The 18587-nt window shown below is 39.9% G+C and overlaps 1 protein-coding gene across 5 annotated transcripts in view; it reads left to right on the top strand.

The window, feature by feature from the left end:
• Nucleotides 1-4786: 4786 nt before the first annotated feature.
• radil (Ras association and DIL domains) overlaps nt 4787-18587 on the top strand; it is a 43049-nt gene continuing 29248 nt past the window's right edge. For 4 of the 5 annotated variants that reach the window (XM_036129712.1, XM_021308556.2, XM_021308558.2 and 1 more), the window contains exons 1-4: nt 4787-5127; nt 7624-7730; nt 7875-7989; nt 10676-11165. In XM_036129712.1, the coding sequence (XP_035985605.1) occupies nt 7906-7989; nt 10676-11165 (574 nt within the window). In that variant the 5' untranslated portion in view covers nt 4787-5127; nt 7624-7730; nt 7875-7905. The remainder of the gene's footprint in view (nt 5128-7623; nt 7731-7874; nt 7990-10675; nt 11166-18587) is intronic. The other variant, XM_021308559.2, reaches the window with a different exon arrangement.

Raw genomic sequence — 18587 nt, forward strand, 5'->3', positions numbered from 1 at the left:
GATGCCAATAATGCTTTTATCTTTTCTATCTCTGTTATAATAAAAGTGCTTTTTCATGCACTATATTGTTGAATTCGTCTTTTATCATGGGTTGAAACGCCTTTATTCTTTCCTGTACTTATTTGATGTAAAACTGTTTTGTTTTAGTCTGTTTCTATACAGTTTCTTTTTGTTTATTGTTGTCTTGTTTACTGGTGCTGCAATTAAATATGCAGGTTTCTTGGGGTATGTCTCTTACAAGCTTGCAAATCTAGACATTTAAATTGTTTGCCCATTCTTCTTTGCCAAATAGTCAGATATGACGAAGAGCATCTGTAAACACCAATTTTTCATGTTAGCCTCCATAAAGTATACACAATAAAACTACAAACTCAGTGAGCACCAGCCCTTTCAGTCTATGCAGGTTTACCGTACCTCACCTGTGCAGTACCTGATTAAGCCATCGCCTGTTAGAAGATACACAGCGTGCCTCAATTTTATGAGCCCGCGGGCTCATCACCACAGCTCCCCGGGGCTTCGGTGTTGTTGCAGTTGGGGGGGTTTCCAGGGGCTCCTCTCTGCTCTTCCCTGGGATGGGGGAGGCGGCTTTCCCTGCGTTGGACCCTCTTGGAAACCTTTGTTCCGGGGGCCCTTTCAGGCATCTGGGGTTGTGGTTTTCCCGGTGTCTGCCTCACGCTCTGGGGGGCAGATCTTTGGCTCCTCACAACCACTACTGAGCATTTTTCTTATGAATAAACCTTACATACACATGTGCATTCTAATCAACGCCTACAGGTGCTTGGATTCAGGTGCTTACAGATTAACTTCTATACAGAAAACTCCAATTATTATGTTCAGCTGTCACTTTATACATCTTGCATTAAATAATACTGTATATTTTTCAGTGATAGTATCAAGGTGTTGGTTGTTTGTACCTGTAATAGTTTATCGGTTGGTTTTGCTGTTCTTTTTATATCTCTCTTTGCAGGTGTGGAAGCAGACTCAGAGGATGTGGTATTGTTCTCTTCTTTTCCCCTTCTCTATTTTAGTCACATTTTCTCCCTCTTCTTTTTTTCTTTTCTATGTTCCCGTTTATGTGTCCATTTAACATGAAATACTCCCAGAATAAAATGTAATAAAGCTTTATGCATATATAAATCAAGCGGAGCACAATGGCAAAAGCTATGCTCCACTTGTGAAAGTAAAATCTGTTGGGTTTCATTGACATTAAGACAGTAATTCTTATTGCTACACTGCCAGACAGGACACATAATGGACTCTACCTTGGATTTTGGTCTGGGCTTTGATTATGCTACTTAAAAAACATAGGTAGGCTTTGATTTAGAGGTCAACGATTACAGCACAACAATAAATTCTACTTAAAAGTAACTCTGTCCAGGGTGGAGAGGGCACAGGGCTAGTGTAAAAAACTTAACTTCAAATAAACCAAAAATGCAACACAAAAAAATTTAAGGCAAAAAGTTAGAACAGATGTGATAAATAATTTGTGTCTACACTTTTTTCCTGCAATTTTGATGTGCGCGGTGCCCGAGCGGCCTCGATTGACAATTCGCCACTTGTTCTAACATTGATAGATTACTTCACCTGAGCAGGGCCTTTCTGTAGTCTCAGCTCTCGAACTGAGACAACATACTCTCATCGTTTTGAGATGAGGGAGTGATCAGTTCTCTGCAAGATGTTCAATGGTTTGAATATCAACAAGGCTGCAGGTCGGAGTCTCATCTCCAACTGTGATGAGTCCCCCAACAGGGATGAGGTCAGCAATCTCACACAGTGGTGCTCCAGGAACAACAACCTTGGTTATAGGTTACAAGAGGTCTAGGAAGACACTCCTCCTCTCTACATACATGGGGAAATGGTGGAGCACGTGGACAGCATTAGGTTCCTGGGCATTCACATCTCCTCCATCCTCTCTAGAACTGTGAACACCTCCCACAGAAGACCTAACAACGGCTTTTCTACCTCAGGAAACTGAAACGGCCTGGACTTTCCACAAAACTGCTAAAAAAAAAAAAAAAACTTTTGCATAACTACCACATAGAGTGTGTTATACATTAGCATAACAGAGAGTATGGGAGCTGCACAAGACAGGACAGGAAGGATTTAGTACGGGTAGTGAAAACAGCGCAGGGGATTGTGGGATGCCGTCTACAGGATCTGTTATGCAGATACGTGTCCAAAGAAGGGCCAGACGCACCTCCACTGAACCCAACGCGCCCACCCACCCACGCGACGCACTGTTTGCCCCTCTCCCATCAGGTAAACGCTTCAGAAGCATTAAATTCAAAACAAATTAACTTAGAAACAGCTTCTTTCCAAGAGCTGTGAGGGCAATCGCCCCCTGATGGGAGACAGTGGTCCATCATTGTTAAATCGCTCCATTGTTATTGCGGCGGTCTCTCAGCAACGGGCGATATAGACCCCTGCTGAGTTTATCCATCAACTATTCATCAAATGATACAATCCATATGTTACAATCCATCAAACGTTAAACATGGTAAAGTCCATCAGATGCTACAGTCACTTTACTGTTATTTCCTATTTTGCTCACTTTTCTCTTAGGAATATCTGGATGCACATTTCTTTAAATGAAGCCTCAAATCATTGCACAAAAGTACCTCATTACTGCTAGTTATTTGTGATTCATGAAGGACAATTACATACCCAGCCATCACCGCATCTAAAGACGCCTTAAGATGTGTCTCAAGACACATTTCTTGAGATGTCTTGAGATGTCTTGGTAAGTCAAGACGTGTCTATAAGACATGTCTATAGACATGAGTCTTAAGATGTCTTGAGATGTCTCAAGATGTCTTAGAAATGAAATTTAGTAAAATATCACTATCCACTATTCCTTGGTAATTAGTAATCCATGCAACATGGCTCATGCCACTCGCAAAAGGGACTCATATCAAAGCCCTTGGACTCTGACACAAACTGTTGATCTTTTTTAAATCTTTTTATTTTTTGCACGCTATAATGTGAAAAAAAAACTGTACATATTGTTCATTGCCTGTTGTTTGTTATATGTACTCTTTGCCGGAGTGCCCTGAAAGAACACATGGGTAACATGCGGTGACAATAAAGAATCTTTTAATCAATTTCATTACAATCAAAAACTGTAAAAAAAGAAAAAAAAAGTTAAAATTCGGCCCGGTGAGTATTTGATCATCACAATGCTGTTTCTTCAGTAATGTTCTCTTGCGTATCTCAGAGGCCTTTACAACACATCTGGACTTATACTGACATGAAATCACACACTGTTGGATTCCGTTTGGACTCCGCAAGAGGAGGGAAAGCTCTGGTTGGGATCAAAACCTGGTGTTCTCGTCTTAAACTTGTGATCATTTGAAAATATTTTCTCTGAAATTGTATAGTAACAAACTTCAAAGCCAGAAGTGGTTGGTAATATTTGAGAATAGAACTTGAAAGCTATGCAACAAAGGACAATTTACCAAATATAGAGAGAGTGGCAGCTGCCTAGAAATCTGGCAATGATCAACAGGGAATTTGGTGGATTTTATTTGTGCCTAAAAACTTAGGATATTAGTTTGAATGAAGGGTTTACTCATGCTTAATCGAAGATAGTTTTAAACACAAATTGACAATTTTTCCAGAAGTCTTCCCAAGTCCCTTTTTGATTAACTGGGTATGCGGAAGACCGTCTTACCTGCTCTTCGACACCTGACAACTCAGTGGCCTTTGTACCGAACTGCATTGATTGGTTAGAGTTTTATAGGCCTGCAGCCCCTACAGAGATGCAGGCCTATAAAACCCCTTTTTTAAAATGCATACTGTATTGGGTCAATCAGTAACACAAGTAGTCAATACTGTTGACTACTTTCAGGATGGAAGGACAATTTTACCCAGCCTAACCAAAAGTGCTTCTGAACCAAGTACAGCTTTAATAACAATTACAGGTATAACTGGAGTTTTAATGTTAACCTTGTCAACCAATTCCATATGCTCAGGAGTTTCTTTCCAATAAACGTATAAGTATGGAGCCAGATGTGTCTCGATATTCACAAATGCACAAAAAAATCCACACACACAGGACAAGATCCACACATGCACAGGCTCGATTCATGCAAGCACAAAAAAATCCACGCAAGCACAAACAAATCCACACATGCACAAAAAAATCCACACATGCATTTTTTTTGTGCTTGCTGTGTGTGTGTGGATTTTTTTGTGCATTTGTGAATATTGAGACCCACCTGGCTCCATATATAAGCAGCATTCAGTTCCTTTGCTCCACTTTTCTGGAAGAAAGTCCCAGAAGTTTTAAAAACTGCTGAAAGCCTCAGCTCTTTTAAATCAAGATTAAAAACATATTTGTTTAGGACTGCCTTTGACTGTTCTAGTTAAACTGAAACATCATTAGTTTTAGTCTGTGGTCCAACTGTTTTTAAAATCATTAATGCTTCATTATGTTTTATTTTGTTTCGATTTTTCCACATTTTATTCCAACTGTTTTGTTTTTTTTTTGGTTGTTTGTTTTACTTTGCTTTTATTTTCTCATGTTTTAATCATGTAAAGCACTTGGCGTTGTCCTTGTACTGAAATGTGCTGTACAAATAAATTTCCCTTGCCTAAAAAAATAATAATCGTAAAATTTAAAAAAAGAACCAGTTCCCTACTCGTGACTTATCCTGGGACTGATTTTTAATTTTTTTTTTTACCCTGGAGACGGAGGGGCGATGACTCCAGACGTGTCCACCAGGGGGAGCCCTTTCCTCTCGCCTTGAACCGCAGCAGGTGTATCTGGGTGACGAATCGGGCAGAGCTCGGTTGTTTCCGCCGCGGTTCGTCAGCGAGGCGTTGTGGATGTGGGAATGCGGTTACCATAGGGCTGCTGTGGGCATTGCCGGACACTCCGCGGAGATGTGCGCAAAGAAACGGGGACCCACCGCGGCTGGCTGGTGTCTAATCTAACCGGGCTGTTGTCAGGGGGGGCGTGGATGGGAACTCGAGACGGAGAGGCGTCGCTGGGAACGGGGCAGCAGTGTCTGTACAGCCCCCCTCCATTTTTCTGGGGATTTTCTACCTTTGTAGGGGGGAACGAGGGAACGCGAGAGAAGCCAAGGATTCCCCGGCAGCACCATGGAGCCACGCACTGCAGACAGCGTGAGTACTTTGAGGCAACAGACACCCGGAGAGCTCCCAGGGGGACTCCGCTGCTGAAGCACTCAACTTTTCCCCCCACCCACCTGAACCTAACCCAATTATTTAAAAAAAATAAAAATAAAACTCACGCCTCCGGGATACATAATACATATACATGCATCTACTTGTTGGGCGTCGCTGAGGTATTTCGACTAATTGGACATTAATTGCGTGAAACGAGCCAGAGCGTCGGTCATTAAGCGCACCTGCGGACGGTCAGAGGCCGCGCCTGGCGACTCCTCAGCGGATTAATTTCTGGAGGATTTTCGGCTGCCTTTTGTTGCTAGGGCGGTTGCTATTGACGACCGGCGACTCGGAAGTCGTAAACAGACGGACTGACCCCGAATAACGCCTCGAGTTGAGCCGCGCAGTTTTATCTGTCCCTGGCGGTGTTGGGTGTGCGCACGGTGAAAAAACGCTGCCCTTCTGCCGGGGGAGCACAAGGGCAGGCAGCAGGTCAATAAGTCGGCGGTGTGACATTGTTGCCAAATTGGTCTGAAAAAGGTCAAAAGCTTCCTCCCTATTCTTTTTTTGTTTTACTCCGTGTAGACGCAGGAGGGGTTTCCTGGGATTGAATTAACTGCAGCCAAGTGGCCAGATTACTGTGGATTAGCAGGCATTTAAAATAGTCACGTTATCCCAGCAGTTCTTACAGACTCTGCTACAACATCTTCTTTAGGATGACCTACAAATAATAATAATAAAAAAATATATATGTTTATGCAATGCAAGTGTTTGCAAGGGGAACAACCTTTTTGGTGCAAACTGATCAGGTGGTAAAAGTGATAAATGCAAAGCATTTGTATTCACCTCTGCTTGTTTCAGTAGGGATGTACTTGCTGCACGTCTTCCGCTCTATGTCTCTAACAGCTTTGCATCTGTTATCTAGAGACTGTTTATCCTTTGCAAAAAAAAAAATAGCTCAGATTTATTCAGAGTGAACAAAGAACATCTATGAAAATCAATTTTTTTAAGGCATGCCACAGATCCTCGGGTTGGATTTGAAGTGCTGTGAGAATGTCCCTGCTCCAGCACAGCTGAATTACTTCCTGTGCGTGTCGTCAAGTTCTACAGAGGCCTTGTAAGGAACCATTGCTTTGATTTGGTTGTGTGGAATCAGGGGGGAATCTAAAACAAGTAGGACATCGTCTGAGCACTGACCTTGGGCACCACCGTTTTTAGATTATCAAACCATTTTAATCCAGACAGACAAATAACAATTTTCAAATGATGATTTAATTTATTAAGGGAAAAAGCTATCCGAACCAAGTGCAGAAAATTGACCCCTAAACCTGATAATTGTTTTGCAAACCTAAAAGACAAAAAAACACCATTATGGGTTTATAATAACAGGCAGTGATTCTTTAACTTTGCATGGGGGATTTTTTTAACCGCGCTCTCATTTGCTATTGTATTATTTTAGCTATACTTGGGAAGTTTTTGAGCAAGAAAAGTCTGCTGAAAGTCATGCCACTGCATCGCAAATCGGGTCTTTGACTAGACCACTCTAAAACCTGGTGAGGACATGCTGGTGCACTTGGTTCCTTATGTTGCTGCATAAGCCAAGCTTAGGCTCATAAACTTGTGGACGGGCATTGTCCTGCAGGATGCTCTGGTTTACAGCAGAAACAAATATATATATATATATATATATATATATATATATATATATATATATATATATATATATATATTCAGCTTTAACTTTCTGTTCTGTCTTTTTTTTTTCTTCATAGTAGGTACACCTGGTCTGGCATTCTGTTAGCTGTGATATGATCCAGGGAAGACAGATCACCTGCTATTACCATCTAATGTAGAATAAAAGACTGTATCAATGTGTGCTTCTGTGCTATTTTTGTCTCTCTTATTGTGCTACATGCTTCTCTAGCCCCTAGTCGGTCAAGCAGATGACCGTTCACACTAAGCCTGGTTCTGATGAAGGTTTTTCATTCCTGTTAATGGGGAGTTTTCCCTTCCACTGTCGCCTAATGCTTGCTCAGTATGATGGATTGCTGCAAAGCCATGAGTCATGTACAATGCAGACGACTCTCCCTGTGGCTCTGCGCTGCTTCAGGAGGAGTGAATGCTGCTTATCAAGACTTGATCCAACCTGCTGGGTTTCCTATGACATTTTTTGACCAATCTGTATAATCTGGTTGAATTTGACTTTGGAAAGTGGCTTGCGATGACATGTTTCATGAACTGGCACAATATAAATAAAATTGAATTGAATTGAATATATATACTCTAGTCTAATGCAGCGAGTCCACTATTAAGAATGGGTGTGGTTTGCAGTTTCTTAGTCAACAATGAAATTATGACAGTCTGGTCATGATTTCCCTCTTAAAACATAAGAGAAAATCAGTACTATGTTACTCTCAGGACTATCAAGGGAAAAAGCATAGTTTAAAATAGCTTCCCTGAGACTTTGATTTAACTATGCCACATGTGCTACAGTTGTTTTTCCAGAGTGAAAGGTGACAATGCAAATCATCTGAGCCGGAACTGTGACCTTTTTCCTGGTGCTCCTGCTGCACACAGAAGTGATAATACTTAACACCAAGGTACATTTCTTATCTTCCAAATTCTTTTGTGTTATTTAGCACAGTACCATCAGGATGGATACGTTTTGCATAGTAAATGTGTTATTTCAAAGTAAATATCATAACTGGTGTCTCCTATTTGAGTGGTCTTCTTTTGTTTTTCAGATTTGAAGTTTGTGAAGCCAACAACGCCATCATGTTCTACGGTTCCTCCTCTGGGGCCAGCATGTCCCTGCCTTCCAAGAGCCGCCTGAAACGCCAGAGTAGAACCTTCACACAGGTATGTAACCCTCACTGCACCCATATAGTCACAATTCTACTTAGAAAACAAGTTTTAGGTTAAACAAGTCACATCAAGTAATTTTAACAAAATAAACAAATAAGGTAAAGCTGCATCTGCTCTCATACTAAAGAGTTGTTTGAGTTTAATTAGTTTTCCATTGGCCCATGAACCGTATCCCCACAGGGTTGCAGGAAATTTAGATTTCCAAAACTTACTTAGATTTTCTCTGGCTTTAAATAACTATTGATTTTACAAACTGATTACACTTCAGTTTATACTTGGAAAAAGATGTAGTGTTTCAAGATCCCGTGCAAATAGCGTTAGCATCTACTTGATGGTAAATAGATCCACACAGAATGGGTTGCAGATTACTTATTTTTCTAAATTGCACTTAGGTGTGGGTATGTGCACGCATAGTTGTGTGTCTCTGTGCTGCTTCAGTTATTGACCTGTCCGGGGTGTAACGTGCTTCTGTCCTGCACTGGTGAGTTAGAAAGCATCCCTCCCCCTTGAATGATGAATGGATGAAACCATCCATCTAAGTTGTCCTAGTTGACTTAGAATGTTGATATTCTCATTCAACTCATCAACTTCTCAAATGGCTTTAGTAATCCCACCATTTTTGCACAAACACGAGTTAAATTTGTACCATGAATCATTATTTTTATTTCATGTTTTTTGTTATTGGTTTTTTTTGTGCTCAAGGTAAAAATAATCAAATCAAATTAAAATGGGATGTTGGGTATCTGGTTGAAAGTTTTGATTGCTACTAATTTCTTTCTATTTTAAATGGAAACGAAAAATGTTGTTCTGTACGCACTCTGTGCATACATAATGACATATAAAGTTGTCTAAGTCTAAGAAAGGTGCCAGACTTTCTTGTAATATTTAGTTTTCAGGCTTTCTGGAGCAGCATATTGTTAAAAAAGAAAGTCTGCTTTAGAGTTAAATGAAAAAGACCAACTGGATTAAGGTAGAAATGTCAGACCTAAATTATCTACAGCAGATTATTTTAGTTTGCATTTTAAATTATCCATCATAAATGCTCTTTATACCACATAATTCTTGTAACCCAAAGCCATCCACGTAATAATTCTCCTACTTGAGTGGAGTCGCATGATATCAGTGGATGGCCCTTCACTGTGTCTGAAGACTGATTGTGTTCAGACTGCGGAAGATACAAATGTCCTACACCACCTGTGAAATCTGTTTTAGGAAAACTGCTCTCAAAGCATTTTGAGTCCATTCACACTAGGAAAGGGGATTGTTTATCATTAATGTAGAATAAGATCATTGTAATAAGAAAAAGTCATGCTGCGATCATAATTGGCTCTAATTGATATTTGCAAATGCCAAAATCTGATTAGAGCTATTTTTCCACCGTTGGTTCCATAAGGGCATCAATAACTGCAGTAAATCTGTATTATCTTTAAAAAGCGACTAACTGAGATCGGGTGGCCTGTGACCACTGAAGAAGGGCTCTAGTCCCCCCACCACCCTGCAAGGATAGACAACGGTCAGATGTTTATTTCTGATTGTTTGAGGAATCCAATTTATTTTCACAGCAGTGTATTTGGTGTGTTTGGTGCTCTTTTTTTTTTTACCGACATCTCAATAAAGTGCCCCAAAATATCTTGATAAATCTATAAATCTGCATCCCTAGTTCATACCTTCAGTCCAGAGGTGTTTGGATCACCCAGGATGGAAATTAGTGGTAGGAGTGACCAGGGCAAAGTTGTTTCTTTAGGAAATAAAGCAAAGTACAATTACCTGACTTAGCTTGAATTATTCAACATTTTCCACTTGATCATCTACTGCATGTCAGGTTTTCAACTAATAACTCTTTATAAATTCCAAAAAAAGGTAAAAAACAAAGCAACTGGACTTGTTTTCCGTAGTTGAAGACGTTTCGCTTCCTCTCCAGGAAGCTTTCTCAATTAAAAAAGTCTGGAATAATGTGGAGTAACAAGCTTTATACACTTTATACACTTTATACTACTACTTTATACTCTTTAGAAATCGCCTTGTTGGTTATACAATAAATACGCAAGAGAAAAGGGAACAGATTGGGCCCTTTTGCCGAGTAAAGTGCCTAAAGATTTTATCTGAAACTGATGCTTTGCTAAGTTTTTATGTGTAGACTCAGAACGAATTCATGTCATCTGTTTAGGAGAATTTTTATGACTGATTTCATAAAAAGACTTCGGTGTAGGGATGGGCAATATATCAAGAGTTTAAAAATGTTGAGATTTTTTTTAAAAGGCATAAGATGAGACTATATTGTTTATATCAAAATGGTATATGTTGCTTTATAGTTATACTTTTATGGATTCCCCTTTTAGGTTACTTTTAAGCCATTTCTAATATTTATCTACAGCTTTTTGTTAAAAAAAATTGCCTGTGAGACATTTGGGATAAAGCTTTGATTCAAATATGTCTTTTTATATTTACTTTATGAAAAGAGTCATTCAGCCTAAAAATATTGAGATTTTGATTTTGGTCCATATCACCCAGCCCTCATTGGGTGGCTTAAAAATAGTGAGTTACTGGACTGAAAATAAGTAAAAAGGCAGCAAAAGTCCAGCGATAAACTCTGATATACTCAAAGTCTGAAGAAATCAGGTTAATAAAGTTTAAAGTTGTGTATTACAGGTAACATGCACCGAATGCCCTCTGTCTATAGGTCCTGTACCGTACTCTGAGCTACAGAGACCGCGTCGCAGCAGAGACTGGGACAAACACCCGGGGGGACCGGCGCTCGACAACTGAACCCCCAGAGCGCCCAGCGGACGACCCGGCTGAACTCTCCACACAGAGCTCGGCCCCCGGGGTGCTGAAGATCTTTGGAGACGAAATCTGCGCCGGTGCCAACTACAAGAGCGTCCTGGCCACGCCGCGCTCCAGTGCTCAGGAACTCGTGAAAGAGGCGCTGGAGCGTTACTCGCTGAACAAGGATGCGGCCCGCTCCTACGTGCTGTGTGATGTGATCGGACGTCTAGAGGGGGGAGGCGGGTGGCGGACCGAGTGCCTGCGAGCGCTTGGGGACAACGAGAAGCCGCTGTTGCTCCAGGAGCTGTGGAAGCCTCGAGAAGGACACGCTCGCAGGTTTGAGCTGCGCAGGAGAGCTGAGGTGGAGGAACTCAACGCCAAGGAGAAGGACACCATCACTGCTGGTAAGTAAACAAACGGGGGAGAGAGAGAGAGAGAGAGAGAGATGCACACACAGAGCGGCTGGTCTAATTCGCTTCCTCCTTAACATGTCAAACTCAGCAGAAAAGCACAGCTCGTTAGCTCCTCTGCAGCCGCTGTGTGTGTGTGTGTGTGTGTGTGTGTGTGTGTGTGTGTGTGTGTGTGTGTGTGTGTGTGTGTGTGTGTGTGTGTGTGTGTGTGTGTGTGTGTGTGTGTGTGTGTTGTGATGCAGAATGAAAGCCTTTGTCAGAGCTATTATCTTGTGGAGGGGATTTTGTGGCTGTGTGGTTAGCAGCATTTTGTAGAAAGTTGCTGTGAGGAGAATCTTTAATCAGGGTTTCTCTCGGACATATCAAAACACACACTCTCATGGAAACTTACACACCCAGAGATCTGAAAACCTACCAGCGGATTGAACTTTGAAGTCTTTTTAGAATAATGATGGAACTTGTTTCATAGCAGTCCTGCTTCAGTGCTCTGACATTTTAAATCCTTTTGACTCTGTGTGCGAATCTGCTCCCTCAGTAGAATTTACTCTTTTTTATGTTTGACTTCATTTAGTCTTTAAGATAAACTAGTATTTCCATCTGCAATGCACCGTTGTCAGCAGGAATGGTATTTTAAGCAAATACCTGTCTCTTCAGGTACTGTGAGGTGACCTGCATTTGTTTTTGTTTTTTTAGTTTGCTACTTATATATGAACTTGCTGATGCCTCTCTGCATCCTTTTTGAAGGAATCGTAGAAACACGGTTCTGGTGGTTTTCTGTGATGGAGGGCGAGTATTTTTAGCCTCAGTCACACGTTATGCTTTCCAGCAACACCGACATTTCTCATGAAGCATGCCAGGGTACACCGGTTGCTATGTCAACTTCTGCGCCAGCCAGAGAGTCAGTCTGCAATCAGATTAGCTGGTTTCTCCTTTTGTTTGTTGTCTGGAAAAGTTGGATAATTTTCAGTCCACACAGTATATGATATCACAAAAAAACAGAACAACTTTCACAAGTTGACAAATGGCAAGGTGGAAGTTAAGAGGAGATTGTGCTGCTAATTTATTTGCAAAAAATCAAACGACAGAGTAATGCAGATACTAACATGACTTTAGAGGAGGGACAATTAAAAGCTATAAATCTAAAAGTCGGTTGATAGCTTAGTCCTCCTTTTCTTAATTTCTTAACACAAATTTGCCTCCAGCGGGTTGTCTGGACAGCTCTTTTTATGATCTTTTAAAAGCTGAGCTCAGCCAAGTTATTTTTTAGGGGCAGAGGTCTGAATGTGGGCACACAGTTTGTTTTTGTCCAGCTGCTGTGTCTTGTTTGAAAATAGCCTCTGTGCAAGGTTTGGGTTTGGTTTGAACAATTTCATAGTTCTGAATCAGCTGTTTTAGAAGTTGTTTTTTAATGACCTTCTTTTAACTGCTGATTCGGGGAACTCTGCTGCTCCGGTGCTTTTAGACCTGACTGCTGCCTTCAGTGATGGGGATCACAGCATCCTCGTTTCTCTGAGCACTGCATAAGCAATAGAGGCACAGCTTTATAGTGTCTAACCTAACAAAGCAGGTTTTCTGTCTACAGAAACAAACTCTTTTGATTTTGAAATGAGAATTTAAAATCTTTGGTTTAATTATAACGAGTGGAATATTTTTTTTACCTTTTAATAGAAATCTCTTATCTTTATTATGCACAGCTTTTAAAAGTGTTGCCTTTTGCCTATTAGCACAAAAAGTGCCTGCATTTCTCTCCATAGCTTCTGGGTGCTGCAGTGTCTTTATTTTTATCTCTTGGTATTAAATAAGGCTCATAGAGGACTGCTCCACCAAACCGGCTCATGTCCTGGTGCGTGCTTAGCACCTGTTCTTTCTTCTTGCATGGTTGAAAGCACCAACCTTAGCACAGTAAAACTGGTGCTGTCTCAGCACCAGGACTTTGCTGGGTCAAGTGAAAGAACCCCCTTTTTTCAGGAGCTCATGGAGACCAACAACTAAGACTGTTTGATACCAGGAAATCTTGCAATGGCCATATTACTAGTGTGTATTGACATACCGTATTTTTCGGACTGCAAGTCGCATTTGTTTAGAAATTTTATTTCACACAATCCAAGACTAAAAACTGACATTTAATCTGGTAAGGCAATTTATTCAATTGTGCAGCTGCATCCACAATCAGCTGAACAATGTGGAACATACCTGGGAGGTTGAATGGGGTAAATTAGCATAGCATGCCAGCAACTCCAACCTGGAAAGTTCTGGTCAGAGCATTTCGGTCTAATTACGCTTAAGTTAGACCGTGAGTGTAGGGGTGGTACGTGCTAAGCTAACAGCATGACGCAGATGTTTCAGAGCAACTTAAAGCTCACGTACATCAGTCAAGGTGTAAGACGCCCGGACAACAGAGCTGTAAGCTAGTGCTAGCTGTTATTAGCTTCACTGACAATAACAGGGTTCTGTCTCAGTCTGGGCACTTCGGGCTGGACCACTCATACTGAATGCAGACTGAAACAGCGAAACAACATATGTACATGTGTTCAGTCTTTGTCGTTTATAAGTTAATGTTTTAATTAATTTTGAAGTGGTACAGGAGCAGCATATAGTTTCCACAAGCCTAGAGCGCCTTCTTGCGGCTATAGACGGTAATGTTTACTACTTGGTTCATGTTGTTTAGTATGATTTACCATTTAAAATTGATATGTCGCACTTGACTATAAGTCACAGGATTGGCCAAACTATGAGCAGTTGGACAGGTGTACCTAATAAAGTGGCTGATAAGTGTATGTCCACACATAAGCCGCATTAAATATTCTTCAAGTGTGTAATATCACTCCGCCCTGTCACCTACGCAGCTCTCTCCTGAGAGGGAGAGCTATCCATCTCTATCGGGAGGACAGGGTATTTGGACTACACTGCCCTGTTTCTAACATAAGACCAAAATAAACTTAACTTTTATATTGAATTAACTTACTAGGTTAATTGTTGCTAGCATGTACTCTGGGTGCGGGCTACCTAAAGGCTCCCACATACTAGGCGTACTGTACACATACTGTGAGCTGAGCTGACCCTGTCATATACAACAGTTCGATGCAGACTTCTTGCCTCCGAGAAGTTTATGGTGTGACACTGCGTACGCGGTCGTAAAAATTGAGCTCTGCATATACCTGTATGCACGGACTCCACACAGGGTCCGCCTTGACTCCACGGAGTGAACTGCACCCGAGAATGTGGGGGCCTTTACATGAATGCACTTCTAGTTTCAACATTACAGTTAGGCAGTCTTGTAGACAGCTCAGGGGTCTGATCAGGTATTGAGACAGTGTACCGTAATGCTCCGAATATCCATTGAGCGGAGCGGCTTTGTTGCCAACCAAAGTTGTACTTAAACATTTTAACAGATTTTTGAGTGCATTGTACCACATAAAATCAGTCAGTAAGCACAAGTACAGTAATCATATATAAAGCGTACCATCAAGCTTTGAGAAAATTTAAGGCTTTTAAGTGCACCTTATAGCCCGAAAAATACGGTAAGTGGGACTGTATATATGTTTTTAAAGGACCATAAGCAAAACTTCATTATTTTATATAGAAATAACTAAGAAGTAGTTTTGTGAGGAACTAAAGGTTTCTTTGTAGATGGACTACGGTTAAACGTCACACACTGTGTTGTTCTCCAATCTCTTGTTTACATAGCCAGACCGGCTGCTCATGCACGTACGTGCACGTGAACAGCTGCCACTGAGAGGTTACCCACTCCCTGCCCATAAAATGCCACCGCCAGGCACAAAATGGCAAAGAGTACGCTTATCGGATCAAAACATTCTGTTGCTAACAGCATTATAAAGTTATGAGTTACTTACTTCTTCATTAGACACGTTCCTCTGAAAGGTGATGCTGTTCTGCTGTTTTTATCCTTTTATCCTTCTCCCCCATCACTGGAGCGAGGTAGAGAGGCGTGGCTTGATACACATCTTATTTTGGTCTGCAGACAGTGCTCAAATGCTACTGTCTGCTTATGCCACTGTCGTGAAATATTTCTTATTGCTCCTTTAAGTGGAGTTGCCTTCATGGGTTAGGGCGGTTCTAGCTAGGCCTGTCACGATAACAAATTTTATTGGACGATAAATCTTTCAAAAACGTATTGCGATAAATCATATTATTGTCATTTGGAGACCATTATCACCTAATATGATAACTGCATAATAATGCAAGTATAACCTCTCGACCTACTGGCTCAGACAAATTAAGCAGGTGCCGTCTTTTGGTTTAAATAAAAAAAACTCCCACACTGCAGCAGTCGTGTTCAGCTTTTACACCCATTTAATTTCTCTGGCTCTCCCAAATTGTCACGCTTATTTTAATTAATCATGTAATAAAGAGTTATTGTGTGATTTATTGATTTATTGATTTATTGATTATTGCGGCAGTCCTAGTTCTAGCATCACAAATGGGACCAACACGATTTTAGGCAGGTGGTCATAATAGTATGCCTAATTGATGTTTATTTCTAGCATGCAAAGTGTCACTGGAGAAAATTTATTTGTGATTTGTATTTATTCTTATTAGGAATGAACACAGTAATAAAGATATGACTGTGACATATTTGACATGCCAACAAAAATGTTTTTTAACATGATTTTTACCAGTAAATATTTATCTCAAGTTGGTATTCAAGTCAATTTGGAACCATACTTATTTTTCCCCACTGAGATTTTCACTTTTTTTTACTTTACTACCTTTTTTCTGTGTTTTAATTTTTCTAAAATGTGATATCTATGCATTATATTATCATCATACAGGTATTTTCAAAATGTATTTATTGTACTTTTTTTTTTAAATCAAATATAGGTTTATTTTCCTCTCGTACTTTTCAAATTTTTTGTAATGGATCTCAGTAGTTGTGCTTTTTCTTGTTTCCTGGATGAAGACATAACTGAAAAGCTTTAGTTTGTAGAATGGATTCAGTATTTAGTATTTTGTTGGATTCATTCAATAAAATGTAACCTGTGATCAGTTTTATCATGTAAAAGCAATCTTTGTTGTTCTTAGGTGAGGCTGTTGGGTTAAGGTCTTGAAACATAACCAGTTTTCTTTGAATGCTGCAAAAGAAAGAAATAAAATTAATAAAATTCAACAGCAAAGATTACTTTCTGTGATAAAACTTCTGTTGAGTTATCACAATTTGTTGTGTTTTTAATTTCGCACTAACCTTTTCTCTGCTATGTTTTAGTATTTAGAAAACTCACCCAGCCCGGACTTTTCTTTCTTGTGTTCACAGTTTTTGTGTCTTGTTTTTTCTTCTCTGGTGTATGTGTGAGCGTGCATGTTCACGTGTGAAATGTGTCTATTCTCACATACACTTTTCTAATTGAGATCACAGTTTGAAGGTACTGGAGGATTTTCACTGCCAACCTGAACTATGCGGTGGTTATGCTCTGTGAAGGTTAATTTGTGCCAATATGATGCTCACACAGAAACTGTTGGTGTCAGCTGAGCAGTTTTTCTCTAAATGTTTATGTTTCAACTTGTGTCATCTTGTCTGATGGTGGGGATATGCATGCAGTCATTGTGCATTAACGGGAGTCATTTGGTGAAATCAGAGGGGCCTTGGGCTTTAATTACAAGGAGACCAGCAATATGTTTTAGTCCAATGAAATCCTAATTCACTAAGATGATCGACAAAAGGAACATCTAAATTATCATGCTTTTTCACATATATCTGTTTATTAAGAGTGTGTTTGGAATTAGAAATCAATTCAAAACAGCTGCAACTGGGTTGAGATGTCAAGATACAAAATTAATGACCTTGGTCTTTATTTTAACTGATTTGTTTTATGTAGTGTCTTATCATTGTATGCGCCTTTGCTGGAAATGATTGTATATTTTCAGTTTGAGATGCTTTTTACTGCAGAAAGGTACAGAAATCTCTTTCTGTCTGTTGGCTGGATTTCAGGTTTTTTTCCTCCAAATATACATTACCATTACCTGTCTTTGCACATACATCAGATACTGACGACTAATCTAATCTGCAGCCCCTACTCTAAAACTAATCAACCATCCACTTGAGTGTTAAGTTTTAAGATGCACAGTTGAAACTGACATTGTAACAAAATACCAATTTCCAGGTGGAGTAATTTTTTTTTTTTTATCTGAACTTCCATCAATCCAGGCAGGAAAGCTTAAAAACAATTCTTGTGTCCAAGAGCCAGGGCCTCTAGATGGAAAGGGGAATAATCAGCTAAAAAGGCAGACTAAATGTAAATAAGAAAATAAATAAAACAGTAACACAACACCAAGTAATCATGCTAACAAGAACATACAGAAAAACATGAATCGGTAAATAAACAGCCAACTGAAATTATCAAAACATCTGCAAAAGGCAAAGGGCTAGCAGTGTCAGTATTGTCAACATTTGTCAAATTTTGTGCTTTAACTTAAATAAAAGAGTTCAGTTTTTATAGCCTGCAGTGTGTGTTTTAGGTACAGTTCCCAGAGCTAATATTGTCAACAGAATATAATTTGTGCAACAGCTGACGCAGGTAGGGCGAGAACACACCAATGAGATATCACACATGTTCACATGAAACAGGGAATTTTACACAGTATGTGTAGTGATGGCGAGTTAAGAGAGGAATATACAGCAGTGTTGTTCTCAAGGGAACTTTTGTTTCGAACCAGATGGCAGAATGGTAGAGGACATGAAGTTTTTGGAGTGAGCTCTTGCATGCTGTTCTGTAAATTACTTTGTCATAATCTAACAAGTGGAGGTGGTCATCTGAAATAGTATTAGTTGAGCAGTGGAAATGAAAGAGCAGCACATTCTACAAAGCAACACGACACCCTTTAATCTGTTAATGTTTTCTGAAAAGCATAGTGTTGTCCTGCCAGCATCCAAAATTTCTATATTGGTGTTAAGGCGTTCGATCAATGGTTGAGACATTTGGGGTTTTGAAAGCACAAAGCCTGTTATACCAAATCCCGTGTTTTTCATATTTGGATATTTTAAAACTGTAGATGCAATTTGGAGAAATCCTATTACTGAAGTTTTTCAACTATATTTCTGGGGGAGTGACCAGTGAAGTAGAGAAGTGTGTCATCAGCAAAAAGGTGAACAAATGACCCTGTTAGACAGTTTGCAATCAGAATCAGAAATACTTTAATAATCCCAGAGGGAAATTATTATGCTATATTAATTATGTTAACACCATTTGTAACATGGAGGGTCTGAGAAAGAATTTTGTTTGATTTCACAAACTTGACTCGTTCTACAAGACAGTTGGAAAACCAGTAAAGATATTTATCAAAAGATAAGTCTAAATCAATAAAGAATTGCAGCATAACACAACTTTGTTCCGTGTAGGGCTTTGAAAGTTGCGATTTTACAACCATAGCCAGTTCTGAAACTTTAATAAACGCCAAAGG

This window comes from Fundulus heteroclitus, unplaced genomic scaffold (genome assembly GCF_011125445.2).
Source record: "Fundulus heteroclitus isolate FHET01 unplaced genomic scaffold, MU-UCD_Fhet_4.1 scaffold_205, whole genome shotgun sequence".
Taxonomy (NCBI): Eukaryota; Metazoa; Chordata; class Actinopteri; order Cyprinodontiformes; family Fundulidae; genus Fundulus; species Fundulus heteroclitus.